This window comes from Nyctibius grandis, chromosome 5 (genome assembly GCF_013368605.1).
Source record: "Nyctibius grandis isolate bNycGra1 chromosome 5, bNycGra1.pri, whole genome shotgun sequence".
NCBI lineage: Eukaryota > Metazoa > Chordata > Aves > Nyctibiiformes > Nyctibiidae > Nyctibius > Nyctibius grandis.
The window spans coordinates 72,066,645-72,083,198 of record NC_090662.1 but is presented as its reverse complement, the minus strand read 5'-3'; the positions used below and the strand labels follow the sequence as shown (position 1 = coordinate 72,083,198).

At 41.3% G+C, this 16,554-nt stretch overlaps 1 protein-coding gene across 11 annotated transcripts in view; it reads right to left on the bottom strand.

Annotated features, from left to right (window-relative positions):
• WNK1 (WNK lysine deficient protein kinase 1) overlaps window positions 1-16,554 on the bottom strand; it is a 111,987-nt gene that overhangs the window by 22,727 nt on the left and 72,706 nt on the right. For 9 of the 11 annotated variants that reach the window (XR_011048287.1, XR_011048288.1, XM_068402374.1 and 6 more), the window contains exons 9-19: window positions 11,837-11,908; window positions 11,057-11,206; window positions 9,527-10,000; window positions 8,141-8,422; window positions 7,367-7,458; window positions 6,642-6,804; window positions 5,961-6,077; window positions 3,507-3,680; window positions 2,811-2,862; window positions 2,510-2,650; window positions 729-2,155 (exon numbers count right to left, since the gene is read on the bottom strand). Coding sequence is in view for 9 of the 11 variants with exons in the window: in XM_068402374.1 (XP_068258475.1) it covers window positions 729-2,155; window positions 2,510-2,650; window positions 2,811-2,862; window positions 3,507-3,680; window positions 5,961-6,077; window positions 6,642-6,804; window positions 7,367-7,458; window positions 8,141-8,422; window positions 9,527-10,000; window positions 11,057-11,206; window positions 11,837-11,908 (3,144 nt within the window). In the remaining 2 variants the exon portion in view is untranslated. The remainder of the gene's footprint in view (window positions 1-728; window positions 2,156-2,509; window positions 2,651-2,810; window positions 2,863-3,506; window positions 3,681-5,960; window positions 6,078-6,641; window positions 6,805-7,366; window positions 7,459-8,140; window positions 8,423-9,526; window positions 10,001-11,056; window positions 11,207-11,836; window positions 11,909-16,554) is intronic. The other 2 variants (XM_068402381.1, XM_068402382.1) reach the window with 2 other exon arrangements.

Below are 16,554 nucleotides of genomic sequence, written 5' to 3'. Positions count from 1 at the left end.
AGTGTTTGTTTGAAGAGCACAATTCAGTAAACAAACTGAAGTTTGTTTTCATATATCCAGATATCTTTTAAACTTCTCAAAATTCTGCTTTCACAAATCTAACATTTGGAAGGAAGAGAGCATCCAGGCACCACATAAGCAGAGGACTTTTTTAAAAAAAAAAAAACAAAAAACGAAAAACCCCAAAAACAACAACAAAAAAACCCAACAAAACCAAACTACCACACTTTCAGTTGGGTTCACCCTTGCATTCAAAGAACAGGCTAATGATAAGAAGCAAAGCTAAGGTATCCTGACTACTTTGTGAAACGTACAACCAGCCCGCCTCATTCTAGTGATCATGGGCAAGATAGAAAGCTATTTAAAGCAAGCCTTCCAAATTCTTTTTGAAGAAACACCACCACCACAACCCACAAAAAAAAAAACAAACCACAGTTGCTTCACTCTCTGTAGTTTCGGAGTAAGAAAAATTAAGAGCAACACTAGAGAGCTCCCTCAGAGACACAATATAGAATTGTGTCTATAGCCTTTTTTTTTTCTCCCCAACATGAACAAAATAAAATACCTCTTGGGACACAGAAAAACAACCAGAGCATAAAACTTTCAATATTACATTAAATGAAGACACCTCTGCCTGAATAAATATTTTGCTTTATAAAAGAGATTCTGCTCAAGGTAGCTGTTTCCTACAATACTTGGAATATTCACACAAATTTTGCATTTCTTACCGGTACCCTGCTAAGAGGGGGTTTTGAAGGAGAGGTCCCTGGTTTCACTACTGCTGTTGCAATGCTGCTCGATGCCGAAATATAGCTGACTGGGGTGATCACTTGCCCAGGAGTGGCAACTGGCGTCAGCACTGGCAAGCCAGTTGGTCCAAGAGGCAAACTGCTCGGAGGTATACAAGTGCTAACAGATGTCAGGGGTTTAGTTGGTGCAACAACAGTGGTTGGTATCCCAGGAATAACTGTAGTTTCCATTACCAATGATGTCTCCAGAGACACTGATGGATGCGCTGTTCCCACGTTACCATGTTCACTGAAGAGAGACCGTAGCTTTTCTTCCAGGGTCTTTATATCATCAATACCAGGAGCTTTAGACTGAGCATCAGCATCAGCCTCCAGACAGTGAATATGAGGCTGATTGGGTAGTGGAGCTGGTTGAGGCTGGCTGTGTATCAAAGTTTGCTGTACTGCAGGCAAGTTAGTAACTGGTTGTGGTAAGACACCAGGTAAGGGAACCTGGGGCAACATGGGTGTCACACCTGGAATCTGGGGTAGGACAGGTGTTGATGTAATTCCTGACGGGACAAGTAAGGGATGTATCACTGGCTGAGTGACTGAGCCACATATGCTTGTTGCTACTGAGGATGATAAAGGTGCAGAGATTGGAAGAGATAAGCCAGCTGCATTGCAGAGCTGTGATTTATCTATAGACTGCCCACTCTCAGGTAGTGACTGTGGAGCACTTAAAACTGTTGTTTCTGCCAGACTGGAGACAGAGCCACTGCTACTAAGCTGAGGAAGCTGCAAAGCCACATTCTGAGCCAGAGACAGGTCAACAGATGTCTGTGGTGCTGCCATACTACTTACAATCTGAGTAGTAGACTGAGATGTCACAGCTGGTGCAACAACACCAATACCAGTGACACCAGGAACCTGGGTAGATGGCAGTGCCAAAGAAGACTGTGTGCTGATACTGGCGGCAATGTCCCCAGTTACTGGCTGAGCAGGCTGGGATGTGGTAGATAAGGAGAAAGAAGAAGGAGCGCTCACACTGGAAGCGACACCAGTCAATTGCTGTCCAGATCGTGAGGCTGGAGGTGGAGAAATAGAGCTTGGCACACTTGCACTTGGTGCAACTCCAACAGCTGCACTTTCTGAAGGCAAAGTAACAGATCCTGGAAGAGAAACGCCTGTGCTGGAGGGAAGAGACATTGAAGCAGCTGCCACAGATACAGGAGATGCACCACTGCCCGCCATGGTAGAAAGTGCAGGTGGAAATGGTGGTACTGTTTGATTGAATACTGGAGGAGCTGTACTAGGTCCTTCTGTCATTTGAGCATGCGCCATCTCAGAAAAAGCTTGCTGCAAGCTCAGGGATGATGCCGAGTGGGAGAGATTCATTCCAGGACCATGTAGTGGAGATGCAGCAACTGGAAGAACAGAAAAATGTGGGTCCACCTCAAGAAGTTCATTACAAGTATTATTGTCTGTTGGTAGACTAAGATCACATTTACCTCTCAGCATAATTAAAAAAAATACAAATCCAGGCTTACAACAAAATACAGAATTAAGGTTTCAGGGTCTTGCAGACAGCCCATCAATATTTTTTTCCCCTGAGAATCCTGCATAGTATCACCCAAATTATAATCACTTCTTACCAGCACAGACACTTCCTTACTTCCTCAAGTATTTTAAGAGGTGCTTCGGAACAGTTTAGTTAATTAACTTCACAGTTTTGATGAGCATGTCTTAACCATCTGATTTTAAGAGTTTAGATAACTTACCCATATCTGAAGTTTCACTTCCTCCAGGAATGGGAGATGTGAAAAAGCCCTGCTCTTTTAACCGACTCTCAGGGACAGGGCTGACAATAAACCGTCTTCCTGCAGAATGGACAACCTGGGTAAAGGAGCTAGGAGGAACCCCTAAACGGAAAGAAGTTAGACATTTAGTGATACAGGGTTGTAACTAAATACATAACCTGCAATATGGAATGCGCACTCCATCATACAAAATAAAAACCTGGCTGCGCCCATCCGCTGAAACAGAAAAGGTAACTGTTGAAAAAAATCACAAAAGACTTACCTATTCTTTGTGGCATGGAAGATGTAGGATCTGGCTGTTTGAACTCTAATTTCTGTAAAGTAAGATAAAATTTAAAGTTCTATTCTGAATCAGAAACCCCCAAGATAGTTCTTAAAATGCTAGCTTACTGAATGTGGGCATTTAAGGTAAGCAGTACCTTGGACCCAAGCACCATTACCAAACTGGTGGAATTCTGCCCAGATAAATGTCAGCTCCAGTGCTTTTAGACCTTCTTAGTTTAGTGACTGTCAATATAACAAATTGATCTAAATACTCTTTTGTTAACAGGCAGTCCAACTGATTTCCTTACACATTCCGCAGATAAATGGATGTGTCAAACTAGTTCTGGGAGCAGCACAGGCAGCACACGGGGGTTTTAGTGTCCTGCCTCACAATAACCTAAAATCCAAGAAGCCTCAGCATTTAAGATTGTCTGCTTAGTGGGCTGTTAGGAGACTCAGCAGCTTCAGAAGCACTAGGACATGCCAAAAAAGCAAAATGTCTACATTATTTAGCTTTCTAAATTAATTTTAGGCTCTCACCCCGATTTGAAGCTGTCTCTGTCTTTTCTTTTAATTTTTAAGCTTTGATATTTCTCAGTAAATAAAGTTTCAAGTTTCTAGCTAGCTCTACTCACAAAACCATACCACCCGAAATGGAAGTACAAATAGCTAAGGCAATCTGTCCTTTACATACCTGTGACCCTGGAAAGAAGCCATCATCTTTTGTCCGCATACTCTCCAAACCCTGATCACCTTCTGGCTCCACACTTACATCCTCACTTAGCATTTCATCTGCTTTCTCAATAATCTCTCGTACTTGTTCTACAAATGAGTCTCTCTCAGTTGCTAAAATAAACTCATTCTGCACCTGTGAAGAGAACAAAGCAACAATAATTTTCCACAAAATATTTCAAAACTACATATTGAATAACTATAATTTACTTTTGGTGTTACTGTTTGTCCTCCCTTCACTGTTCTTATACACAAGATAAAGATGGTGACAGCTTAGAGAAAAACAATTGTTTCTAAAATTATCTCCAGCACAGAAGTATTTGCCCTGGTTTACTCTTTGCTGTGGAACAACATTCAATCTCACTTCTTCAAACTGTCACCTCAATCTTTGCTTAGCACAGTGAAAATTAAAACTAGCAGACTTATCTTACTGCAGTTCCTCATACCCAATGTAATGTACATTAAGAGCCACAATTAAAGGAAACTATAAATACAAAAACAAAAAAACTGAGAATTTTGCCATGCCATATAGAACTTCTACTCCTGCACATCACCAACTCACTGAAGTCTGGCTAAGGTAGGTAAAGGAAGTAGTAATTAGGTTCCCTACAAGGGAAGAGGAAGATGGTTCAGTCTGTCTAGTTTCAATACATTGTATTACTTTATAAAAATACATTCTGCTGCTTATGTTGGAGGAAACAAGCTTAAACAAGTATAGTTGGCTCTTAAAGACATTCTTAGTTTGGTCTGACCCATAAGAAAATTCTGTTTCCTGAAATAATGCATGGTAAAACTCTCAGAGACAGTCTATGAAACAGAAGTAAAGCTGTCAGTCACATTATCTCTGCTGGGAAAGACAGAGAAAGTGCCTTAGAGGTAAAAGCCCGAGACATTGTTTTTACACCAAGTTTCTGGGATGCTGGTTCAGAAAAAGGAAAGAGAAGCATGATGTGCTTATATCAGCCTTTGCAATGCAGAATACTTACTAGTTAAAGAAACCTTCAGTGCTCTGAGCTGAGCAACAACAGATACCCATATGGGGTATGCCTAACAGTATCCTGGTTAAAAGGAAACCAGAAACTCTTACATCAAAATTTTCCTCAACATTCAACATGAAACCAATGAGCACAAAGTTCCAGATTCAGTTATCTAAATTAGGTTGCACAGTTTCAACTATGTGACAGCATTTTGGATGCACAGTTCACTTATTTTGCCTCTACTAATCTTCAAATACCTGCATTTTTTGTTGTTTAGGGGTTTTTTGTTTAGGGTTTTTTTGGTTTGTTTTGGATTTTTTTTGTTTTGTATTGTATTTTGCTTGGTTTGGGTTTTTTGCCTTTTTTTTTGTTTGTTTGGTTAGTTTTCGGGTTTGTGTTTGTTTTTAAATCAACCATACTCTTCTTATTCCTCCATAGGATCACTTTAGTTATGAGGCAAAAATATCTGCGTATTCTCTCCATATTTCCTGGCACATGACTTCATGTTACTGACTTGTTTACACTGCCAATACACATACATAGCCAAGAACCAAATTCTTCCTCTTTCTTGGAAAGCCATGAGTGGCAAAGAGATAATTTCTCCCATGTCACCGATTTGCTTGCTTTTGATGAGTGTGAGTCCATCACACACCACCTATTATTCTGCCACCTCTCTAAGCTAAAAGACAAATACTGCACAGGTGCCTAAGAAGCTGGCAAAAGGTACTGCTTTTTGTCATCCCCTCTCATTTCAGTAACACTAAAACAATCTCAGTTTCATTCAGACTGTACCAGCCCAGGGATAAGAGTTAAAATTAAAAAAAAAAAGGAGGAGGACGTTCTATTCCATGCTACACAGTACTCTCATTTAAATGCATTTAAAGTTCTTTTATATTCTTGACCGTTACACATAGAATGGAGAGGTTTCTTCCTTTGAGAAAGTCAAAAGCAGCGTCAGTCATTATTGACTTTCAGAAACCAGAAAGTGATTCCCATTCCTTACTTTAAGGCCAGAATCTTGCCATTTCAGTTGCGAACAGCAGCAAAAAAACTCAAAGCTTAAGCGTGAGTTTTAAAGATCTAGCAAAGTTTGCTCTGAGAAAAGCAAACAGAATTTGTTTAACCTGGTGCTTTCAAAAAGTTGTCCGAGTTTTTCAGAAAATTAGATTGCAAAAAACCAAAAGCAGATTTACTTGATAAAACCACAATTCTAATGTAAAAACTCACACAAATTTTCATGTGAACTGAGCACATGATATTAACTGCCAATTTGGTATACCACTCTGCCCGGGGTCTCTAGTTGTGCTTGCGTACCAATAAGGTGAGCACAGGCCATGCTACATGGAAGAGCAATTCTGAAACACATATGAGAATCAGACTGCTTATTACTATAGTGATTAAGATTGGATTCAATTCTTCATCTCTAAAATATATCTTACCATAATTGAAGCTATTTCCTCAGGGTTGTCACCATCCAAATCAAATTTGAAAGTAACCATTTTCCGATTGTGTGTCTCCAGCTGGCATTCCACTACCCGATCACCTTTATTTGAAACCTAAAGCAAAGAAAACAATAGTTCAAACCAAAAGCAAGAGAATGTAAGACTTGTGCTTTAAAGCTCACAGAGACAAACCAACGGTACTGCTCTAACACAAACACATTCTCTCTTTCCAGTTTAATAAATGGCGCTATGTACAGCATCATTTTTTCTGAGGATCTGCCAATTACTCAAACCTCCAAGCTCACCTTGTCTACACTTTTCTCTAAAACTCCTGATGTCCCCTTGTTTCTTTCTAGCTTACAGGTGACGTCACTGGCCTAGCGTTACTAGTAAGGCTAAATCAAATATTCTGGAACAGTCTGTGGAATCGCTGGTGGCTAAGCAAGCCAATTTTGCCATATCAATGTTCCAAAAAGCTTTTAATAGATGATGTTTGGAACACTGACTCCAGAAGCAGCAGAAATACACTAGACAGCTTGTGTGCTCGTGGGGGGCGGGGAGTGGAATGGACAGGACAAGACCACACAAGACGCATTGCTCAAAAGAAAGGAAAATTTTGGAGCACAAAAAAAATGCATCATCACAACCAAATTGTCACCAAAATAAAAAAATACTCACATTTAGAATTCTCAGTTTCGGCCTAGTAGTCTTCTCATGGCGAGAGCGACTGCGGACAGACCTCCGCATATGACGTTTAGTAGTCCTCCCTTCATGCCTTCCGCTAGAAGCTGGAACATTCTCGTTGCCATCACTCAATCCTGAGGCAACATCAGAATGAGCACTAAAAAAAAAAAAAAGCAACTTTACACTAATATCCATAACCGCAACAATACAGTTTACCCTACCAGATGGTATTCTCTTCTGGATAGCAGTAGATGCCTGTTAATCATGGAGTAGGGGAGAAGAGTCCTGTCAACACTTAGGGTTGCTTCAATAGCAATTCTAATAGTAATTATCTAGCTACGCAACTCTTGCAAACTGAGTTGTACAAATATATCTTCTGAATATGTTTTCAAGCTATTTGGAGTTTGAATTCTGTTTAAGTGCCAAAAGAACAGAAAAACATCCCTTATGATCCATTTGGCATGGCAAATAAAGATTAGAAGTTAAACCACTATACACAGTCCTGTTTACTCCCTCCATACCCTGCTATAAAACAAAACTTATTCCAACTCTCATAAGCCTATTTTTCCTCTAGGAAGTTTATTTTCTCACATCCTCAAGAACACCCTCAGTGAAAAAAAATATCCCTAGTGAAAAAAGATACCTAAAGATCACCCAAGGAAGAATAATCTAACACATGAAATTGAAATTCAGTTTAGTGAAAAGAAAACAATGCTTACCTATCCATAGAGGAAGCCAAAGGGGTAGACTGAGCAGGCTGTGTTGCTGGAAGAGTCTCTGAAGGAGCAGTCTGTGAGACTCCCTGAGTACCCTATGGATAGAAACAGACATCAATAAGCCCTCCAAAGAATACTGTTCCTTTTCAAGTAACTCAGTAGTCTTCAGTGTTTCCTCCCAAATCAGTTGTAAAGCCAAAAAAGCACTACCTTTTTAGAACTTCAAACAGCTGGCATCTAGACAGCTCTAATTTACAAAAGATTCTCGAGCAAACTGCAGCGAAGCAAATCATCATCTGGGGAGGGGTGGGGAGAGGAAATCAGCCATCCTTTCTACTGCTACGTGTCACTACAGTTTGCCATGCAGCTACAGTCTTACTAACAGAGTGTGCAAAAGGCAAGCCAATGCAGAACACAAAGACAATTCAAATTCTCCCTAGTAAGAACAATGCTGCAGGGAATAGGCATAATGACAGATTCTCAAAGGCTACTGGTTGCAGTTTGTCTTTGATATGACAAAAATGTTCTACAATACTAGCAAGAAGTGAAGTGTTAACAGGTTTTTGCCTGCAGGATGCACACTCACTTCCCAACAGAACAGCCAGTGGCAACAAGGTCCCCACATTGGCATGACATTCTGCTGTAAGAAAAAGGTCATTTGAAATATTAATTTCCAACTGAAGACAAGCATGGAAGGGATTAGTTCCCCACACACATACGCTGTTGCAGGATTCAAACACCCTAAATGTATTGTTACATTATATTCAACATATTTACCTCCAAAACTGCCTGCTGTGAGGAGGCCGACGAGGCCTGTTGTGCTAAACTCACTGTAGGCTGGGGCACTTGAACCTGTCCTCCTAGGCTGCCCATGGGACCTAAAACATTCTGCTCCACATACGGCTGCACAACAGGAGCAAGATAGCCTGGCTGAGCCATTGCATCTGCAGGTAAGGGAGGGGACATTACGGCAGAAGGAATGCTAACGGAGGCCACAGCAGAGGAAGGTGCAACATTTGAGTCGCCTGGGTATTGAGGTGGCAGCCGAGATGGGAAGCCCTGTAACAGAAATGAGGGAGTTAAGTTAGTGAATGTCGGAGCTAATTAGGAAACGAGATTTTAAAAAAATTATCAGTCTCAGGGGCACGTTCCAACCTTCCGTACTTGTTCAAGCACTCCCAAAGATTATCTTCCCAGAGAAGCAGAGCAAACTGCTCACGTAGCCAAAGCTCAGCTTGAGAGTCACCATGCTTGAACAAGCAAATTCCCACTGAAAGTTCCAAGTCTTAGGCGAAACAATCTTCATCTCCCAACTCTTGCAGTTGCCTATTTGGCTTAATATTTTAAGGTCTGAGACTTGAAATGAGTTTCAAGAATTTTCAGGCTGAACAACTGCTGCTCAGAACATGTTAGACAGCTGCTGCTGATTCTTAGGAGTAATAGCAAAAACACTCGTGTTCTTCCTATCCTCTCACAATGAGCTGACCCAGGAACGAAGGAACATTCCTACACACAGTTTCTGTTCTACAGCACTCCTTATAATCCCAGCACAGATATTTCTACATCTATACAGTTTTTGTTCTAGAACAATCATATGCTTAGTCACTATTTTTGTCACTATTCAGATTGCCATTTTTACAGCGATCGCGCAAAGTAGCTGAAGCAGTCTGTGCCCAACAGTTAAGTATGTAATGACTAGCATCAGGTACTTACGTCATGTTCAAGATCCATGCAGTCTGCCTTATTTCTAGAAAATCCATGTGTCCCCCCTCCCCACCTCCCTTCCCGGACTTTGAATGAAATACTGACATTGCTAAATATGCTGCCATTGATTTTCCTTCCAACACACATCCCTCCTTTTTAAAAATCACAATTTTTTGGATTTTTTTTCCAAGTTGACAAATCTCTTTGATATATAGCTGTCCTCTTTCACACAGTGGTTGACCAAAGTCCTGCACTATGATTCTGTCATTTTAGACAAATTCCATTGCCAAATATGAAAAACTCAAAACACAACAGTGTCCAAGGGCTTTTTTTTTTTTACCCCTCCTTAAAATATTCCTTTGCCACACAACAGAACTCATCTTCGTGGCTTAATGGCTCTCTTACAAGAAGTGGACATGTAAAAACGTGGAGAAGAGCTCTGCTGGCTTGCAACGATACCTGGTAAAGAGCCTCTCCAGCAGGAAGCGAAGCTTCAGCAGCTTGTCCAATGCTGACTGGCAATCCCACGGAATGGACAGCCGGCTGCAGGAGCTGCGGGAGAACCTGGCTGGGCAACTGAGCCACAGGCTGCATCAGTGTGGGAAGCTGGCTAGGGACAACGGTTGATCCTACAGGGACAGCGGTTGCCACAGCAGATGTTGCCAGCGTGAGCAATGGCTGATTCATGCCAGCTGGCATTGAAATGGGCAGTGACTGGAAACCTGGCTGAGCTACTGACACATGAGGAGGTGCTACAGGCAACTGAGAGACTGAGAACTGGGGAACCATGGAAGTTGGCAAGGGCTGTCCCATGGGTACAAAATGAGAGCCAATGGGGACTGATGGGGCAATTGAAGGCTGAGGGAGAGAAGGTGCTGCAACAGGTAACTGAGGCTCGCCTTGGATGATCGACACTGGTGGGGAAACAGGAAGCTGGGGAGGTAAAGAAAATAGAGATAGATTTTTTTTTTTTTTTAAGCAGGGTTGCAGAAAGCAGAATTTTTACGCATTAGTCAAAGAAAGAATTATTCAAGTTACAGCACTCTGTTAAAGCGGGTGGGGAGCACAGTTGGCAGAGTGGCTGGGAAGTTGGCTGGAGTTCCAAAAGGTCCTCACTTCACAACACTTCCCCTGAAGAACTCAACAGGCTCTTGAAACAGACACCCACAGAGGGTGAAAGAGCAGCGTTCGAATACCCTGAAGCACAGACTTGTGCATAAACAGAATTGAATTCCCCTCAACTCTGTCCCCAGAGCCAAGCCTGTCTTCTTACAGGAAAGAACAGCAAATCTTTCAACAAATCTGTCAGCTTTGGGTATGGGGACTAAAGCAACGGAGAACTAAAAGCCACTGTGCCAGCACTCAGAGAATGGCAGGGGATATGTCAATTAAAGCCAGCAAACGATGCAACTGGAAAGGCAGTTTAGATGAACAAGCAACAAAACAACAATTTTAAAAACAAAATCAAGGCTCACATGTTCAAGATAGAGATATGAGCCAAAATGAAGTAATACTCAGTAACAGAAGCTTCTTGACCAGGGGGTAAAGGAGAAGAGCTGAATAAGAAAGATGACAGAGTGGAGAAGGCAGTCCTTATGGTTCACTACCTGAATAAGTGAACATGTTTTACACACAAAATGGTGCAGAAGATAGACAGCGTATGGGAAGCAGAGAAATGACAAGTTCCTGAAAATCCATTCATAATATACTGTTCATCAGTATGCTTCATGATATTTTTGACAATTTAAAAATCTTTGTGCATGGAAGTGCTATCCCTCCCTCAAATTGCTCATGACTGCCACACGTGAAAGAAAGTTTCCAACCTATTTTCCAAAAAAATTGACAGTTGTAGTACACTAAGAATACTATTATCTGGATGAATGTTTTGGAACCATTAGAAAAGATGACAAAAGTGAAAGTAGCAGCATGTTGAATTTGCCAGCTGTGAAGAAGAAAAAATCTTCTTCTAGAAAGAAGAATTTTGTTTACCTGTGTCCCAGCTGCTGCCTGAGGCATTGGCATAATCTGTGAAGTTTGAGTTTGAGAGACAGTTTGTGTGGGAGTGGCGCCAGCAGAAACTGATGGCTGCTGCAGCTGGTATTGTCCAGGCTGTTGGGAAGAGGCTGGCTGCTGTGCATTCTGTAGTAAGGAAAAGAGGCAGAAGCTATTTTTTCCCCCCCACAGAAGTTTTTAAAGCATATCCTATTGAAATTCTACTTTTACTCCCTCATAAGTGACATCAGTGGTTCTTCTGAATATGCTGAGTCAATTAAGCTTTAGCAATTACTTAGTAGCATTATTAATACAACTCCATTATCAGCACCAAATCTTGCAACAGAATTATTTCACCTGTGAAAACAAGAATGAAGATTCTATGAAGGAAGAAAAGGCAGTTAAGAGAAGAGGATGTTGCAGAAGAGAGTATTCCAGTTAGAAGAAGTTATGAGAATGAAGTCTGACTGTCTAGCCAGTCCAACTTGCAAATCCTGATGTGTCTCCCCTTGAATGGGACCTCCACTGCAAGCTCAGGTGGAAGTTGGGGAACACAGACACGTGAAAACAAGCATTAATATGATTCTAAAAAATTTCAGAAAGTCAATGACGTTAATCTCACAGCATGTTAGACTGGGTGAGAACCATAGGATTCCTTTACTTTTGTCCAAAACTATGGGTTGAAGACAGGACAGAGGTAGTCATTTGCTCTTACAGAGTCATAAAAATCCTATACTAAAAGAATTTTAGTCCTGGGTTTAGGGACTGTGATCTTACCTGCTGAGTGTGTTGGGCAGGCTGGGATGGCACTGATGCACTGCTTGAGGCTGACTGGCCTTGCACCTGTGTCTGGAGGTAAAAAAAAAAAATAGAATCAGCTTAAAAAACCCTATGGTTTCTGCAGCAGGCAGTTAAAATAATTTCTGCTTGGAATGATCTGGTTGGAATAGGTTTCTAGCTGTCCCTTCGGACAGCTAGTCTTGGGCCAAATTCCACTATGACAACCAGAACAAAGCAGAGAAATCTGGAAAAAGTACTGAACTCCATTTTAAGTCTTCCAGAACAACCAATACAGAAAGTCTTTGCAACCCACATGCCCCTCAACATGAGACAGATCAGCCTACCAGCTTCTTCTTCCACTGATGATGCTTTAAGAGCAGGATGCCTTGGTATGATAACTGGAAATAGAGGCATTGTGTTTTACCTTTACACATGTTCTAAACACAGTTAGGTGTGGGGACAGAAGGAGGCTAGAAGGCAATAAAATTATCTGTTTAAAAAAAAAATAAAATCAAAGATATACAGAATTCTAAACCAATAACAAAGTATCCAGTACATGTACATGTTAAGAGTTCTCTTTGAGAGGCATGTCAAAATACAAGCTAGAAATCATTTCCAGACTCACTACCATTCAAACACTACCAAGAACGGGATATTGAAGAATCTGGGGATCCACATTCTAGCTAAGATAGCATTTTTGAATGAATAAGCAACAACAACCAAAAAAAAAAAAGGATGAGTGGCATACAAATGAACGTGGAAGATGTAGAGGAAAATGGAATGGATTTTCATTATTATTTTTGTCGCTGACATTTTTTTATCAGATCCCAGGATTTTCACTGTTATTTTTGTGACCATTATATTTCTTTACCAGATCCTGTAAGACAACTAGACAAAGACCTCCAGATGAGTTCCCTGAGCATGCACCACTTTGGTGAACTGCCTTTTTTAAGAATCATATCTGGTATGTATGTATCATACCAGAAACATCTATTAAAATTGCTTAATGCTGTGTTCGTTTAGCTTGTAGAAGCTTATTACTAACAAGTTTATTAAAATTACATGCTTTTTTAATTATAGAAACTTTGGGGAAAGCAGAATGCCAATGAAAAGAACCATTTTTTTCTTTGCTGTTTTAGAAGCTTGAGGCCCTTATTGGCTAGGATCTAAACGTGTGCTATATCCCACTGCTGTTAACATCTGTTCACATTGACTCAGTTTGTGCTTCAAATTCTGATCCTTTAATGAATTAGACAAAAGATCCCAAAATTTATATTCTGTAAAATAATAATGATTCCTTATTGTGTTTTCCAGATGTATTTTACATCCACCAGCAGTCATCTCCTATACTTCAAAGGTGGCTTATGCAGAAACAATCCCCAAGTGATTTTCAAACTTCTTACATAGCAGCTTCACTCCACAAGTTCTCCTACAGCACAGAAATTACTATCTATTAGACTAGTGATTAAAGCTGTTTCAGCTTTAGTAAAACACCTTTATTATCCCATACAGAAAGCCTTAAATACTTAGTTCTTCATCTTACCACAAAAAGCAAAGATTTGTTCCTTCACACAAATCCCAAAGCTGCTATTACTCCAATAACTAAAACATCAGAGCCCCTAATTCCAAGGACAGGAGTAAGAGAAAAGTCTACTTAAAGTAAAACCTCTTTTCACAAGAAATAACTTATGAAAAGTTTCAAACTACAAGTGCAGACATAATGTATATACACATACACCTCACAGTCACAGTGTACGAATGTGTTACTGACTATTGCAACTGCAAATACCATAGATGCTGATAAAACGTATACCTCCAAATCAAGCTTCAGCCCTCAAATTTTGCTTTTTAAAAAGGACACCATATTCTAGGCTTACAAGGAAGCAATACCTATTAGCAACAGCTGTTTGTGCCACTAATTTACTACTCAGCTTGTTTCGTTCCTTTAATGATCCTGCAAGTACATTTCCAAATCCATGTACACATACATAATACAGCTCCTTCCATTCCTCTCTTCCCACTTTCTTCCCCCAAGCCTAGAAAAAGCTCTTGCATTTTGGACAGCCACCAAATTAACCTTGTTGTTGTCTAACGAAACATCATACGAAAGTTCAACTTCAAATAACACATTCTCATTAAATGGCTAAGCAGCAGGAACAAAAATACAAAGCAAGTTTTACTATCACTGCTGATTCAAACTGTGGAGAAGATACATTTCATTAAACCCATTGTTTAAAAGCCAATTTGGTACTCCAGCTCTCTCTTGCCAAAAGAACAACTAGTCCCAGGAGGAACACTGACCATTTGTTACCCTTAACACAAAAGTTACCCTATCAGTATTCCAGCCAAAGCTGAACACAGACCAAGCGGTTGTTGATGCCTCATTATTTCATTGCAACCTGGTACATTAAAGAGATCCTAGTATACTACTGACTTGGGGGAAAGACACCCCCATAAATGCTAATACTTAGAACCACATGGAGCAAGTCTAAGAGCAAGGCTCCCCTTTAAGTGCAAGGGAAGACTTATAAAAAGTAGACAAATTCTGGAAGGGTTTGCTCCTGTAACCTGAGGATAGAGTGCAGGTGGTCCTGATGAAAGCGAGGTGGACAAGGTCTGCTGAGTCGAGGCTCCCTGGGGGAAGCAGATGAAGAGCTGCGACTCTTGCAATACCTTCTGAGGCAGCTGAACAATGGGCAATGAGAAGTCTGAACCAAAAGCAGAAGATGATCCCCCTGTAGGGGGAGGAGACTGGAAATCGCCAGTGTCAGAGGAAGTCAGCTGTGAGGAATCACTGGAGTATTCTGGGCTTCCTTCCGGCCAGCTCCGCCTGGCAGAGCCCCCTCTGGGACCTGCTAACTCAGGACTGAGATAGTTACACTGTTCCTCTGTCACAGGCTGAAGCCGACTGTGCGACCCTATGCCTTGAGTGGATTCCTCTTGACTGGTCTCCATAGAGCCCCGGCGACTTCTGTAGACCCGCTGGGGTAAAACTGCCCCTTCTGCTGGAGCAGAAGTCGGTGTGTGCACATGGAACTCAAAGACACAGCTCGCTCTGCCATCACCACTGTGGGAGAGCACAGCCGGGGCAGAGTGCGGAACAAATACCTGGTGGAACATCATCTGAGCAGGATCTGCACTCAGAGGAGCTGAAACACTGGATAATGGAGAAAGGGGACCCATCCCAGAATCCAGCCTCAGGTTCTGAACATGTCTTGCCAGGTATGTTTGCCCCGATTGAAAGTCGAACACAGAGCTTTGTGGAGGACCACCTTGCCCATGGTTTGACTCAGAGACCTGCTTCAAATGTTGTTCAGTCGCGTGAGAGTTATAAGCTACTTGATCATACTGCTCCGATACCTGTGATGGATAGTGCATGCCCACCAAATATACAGCTTCGGGATGCATTCTGTAGTGAGCATCCTCTGGAGGTGTTGGTCCAGATCTATAGTCACTGTGGACAGGAGCTGGCTCAAACACAGGATTAACTTGCACATGCAGAGGCTCTCCAGCGACTCTCTGAGCTGCTGTGCCCAGCATAACGAATGCCTCTGGTGTCCAATTGGTGGGACTACCACCAGGTGGAACTAAACTCTGGCCAGTCTTCAGCAATGGCTGGAAGTGGCAAGTTTGGGCTTCCAAAAATGAAGTGCTCTTGCGCCGCTGAGCAACTGCCACCTTCGGCGGGCAGACAGGTGGTGGTGAGAAAGACACCGGCCGTTCATGAACGGTTGGGAAAAATATCTGTGAATCTGGGAACGTTGGTGTTCCCCCACGTGGATGCTGAGGCTGTATTGACATGAACAAGACAAGTAATTCATACATTAAAAGTGAAAGCACATCAACATGCACAGTTCACTAGGCAGTTCTGTGAAGTAACTTTATAGAATGACTACTCAAATTCATGGTCAAAAACATACAATACTCAGGAAATTTAGGTGAGTCATAAATATCCATTAAATACATCCATGGCAGGCATAGCTACAAATGGAAACATTTGCTTGTGTTAGAGCTGCTTTTCCAGTCCAATTCCAATAATTCACAAAAAGAAACCAGTTTTTCTCCTGACAAAGGAATGAGATTTACTGTCAGGGGCTATCCATTGTGGTCAGTGCTTGAAATCCAACCAAACCCCTGAACTTATTGCCATATGGGAATATGAATATTCAGAACTTAATAGCAGCAACAATGCAGAGCCTCTAGTTTGCACTTGGAAGATAAAATGACATTAAATCTTAGTATTCTCCAACACAAAAACCACAGTGCTAGTGTCCTGTACACTATCCAGAGAGCTAAAGAGAAACTTTTACGAGACAAAACAGAACCATTCCAGCCTACAGCTGAAAAAAATGTATGATAAAATTGCAGAGCCTCTGGATTCTGCCAAAGTTGATCATCTCTTTTGATCCCTTTAATCACTTTTGATCTTGCCTTATCACATAGAAAATTAGCGCTCACTGAAATAGGCCTAACTCTTGCCTGGACAATAAAACATTCACAGGTTTAGTAACAGCAGAGTTCTCAGGCAATTCCACTCCATCTGATGTATTACTTCAGATGAGGCTCATCTTATTTAAGATTTGTAGAGAAAATTTCACCAAAGAGAGTTCTGTGTAAGAATATCAAACAATTTAGTAATTCTGTGTTTTTTCCATCTCTGCCTACAGTATGCTGAGAGACAATGTATTATCTACCCTAAAGGAAAAAAAATTGCA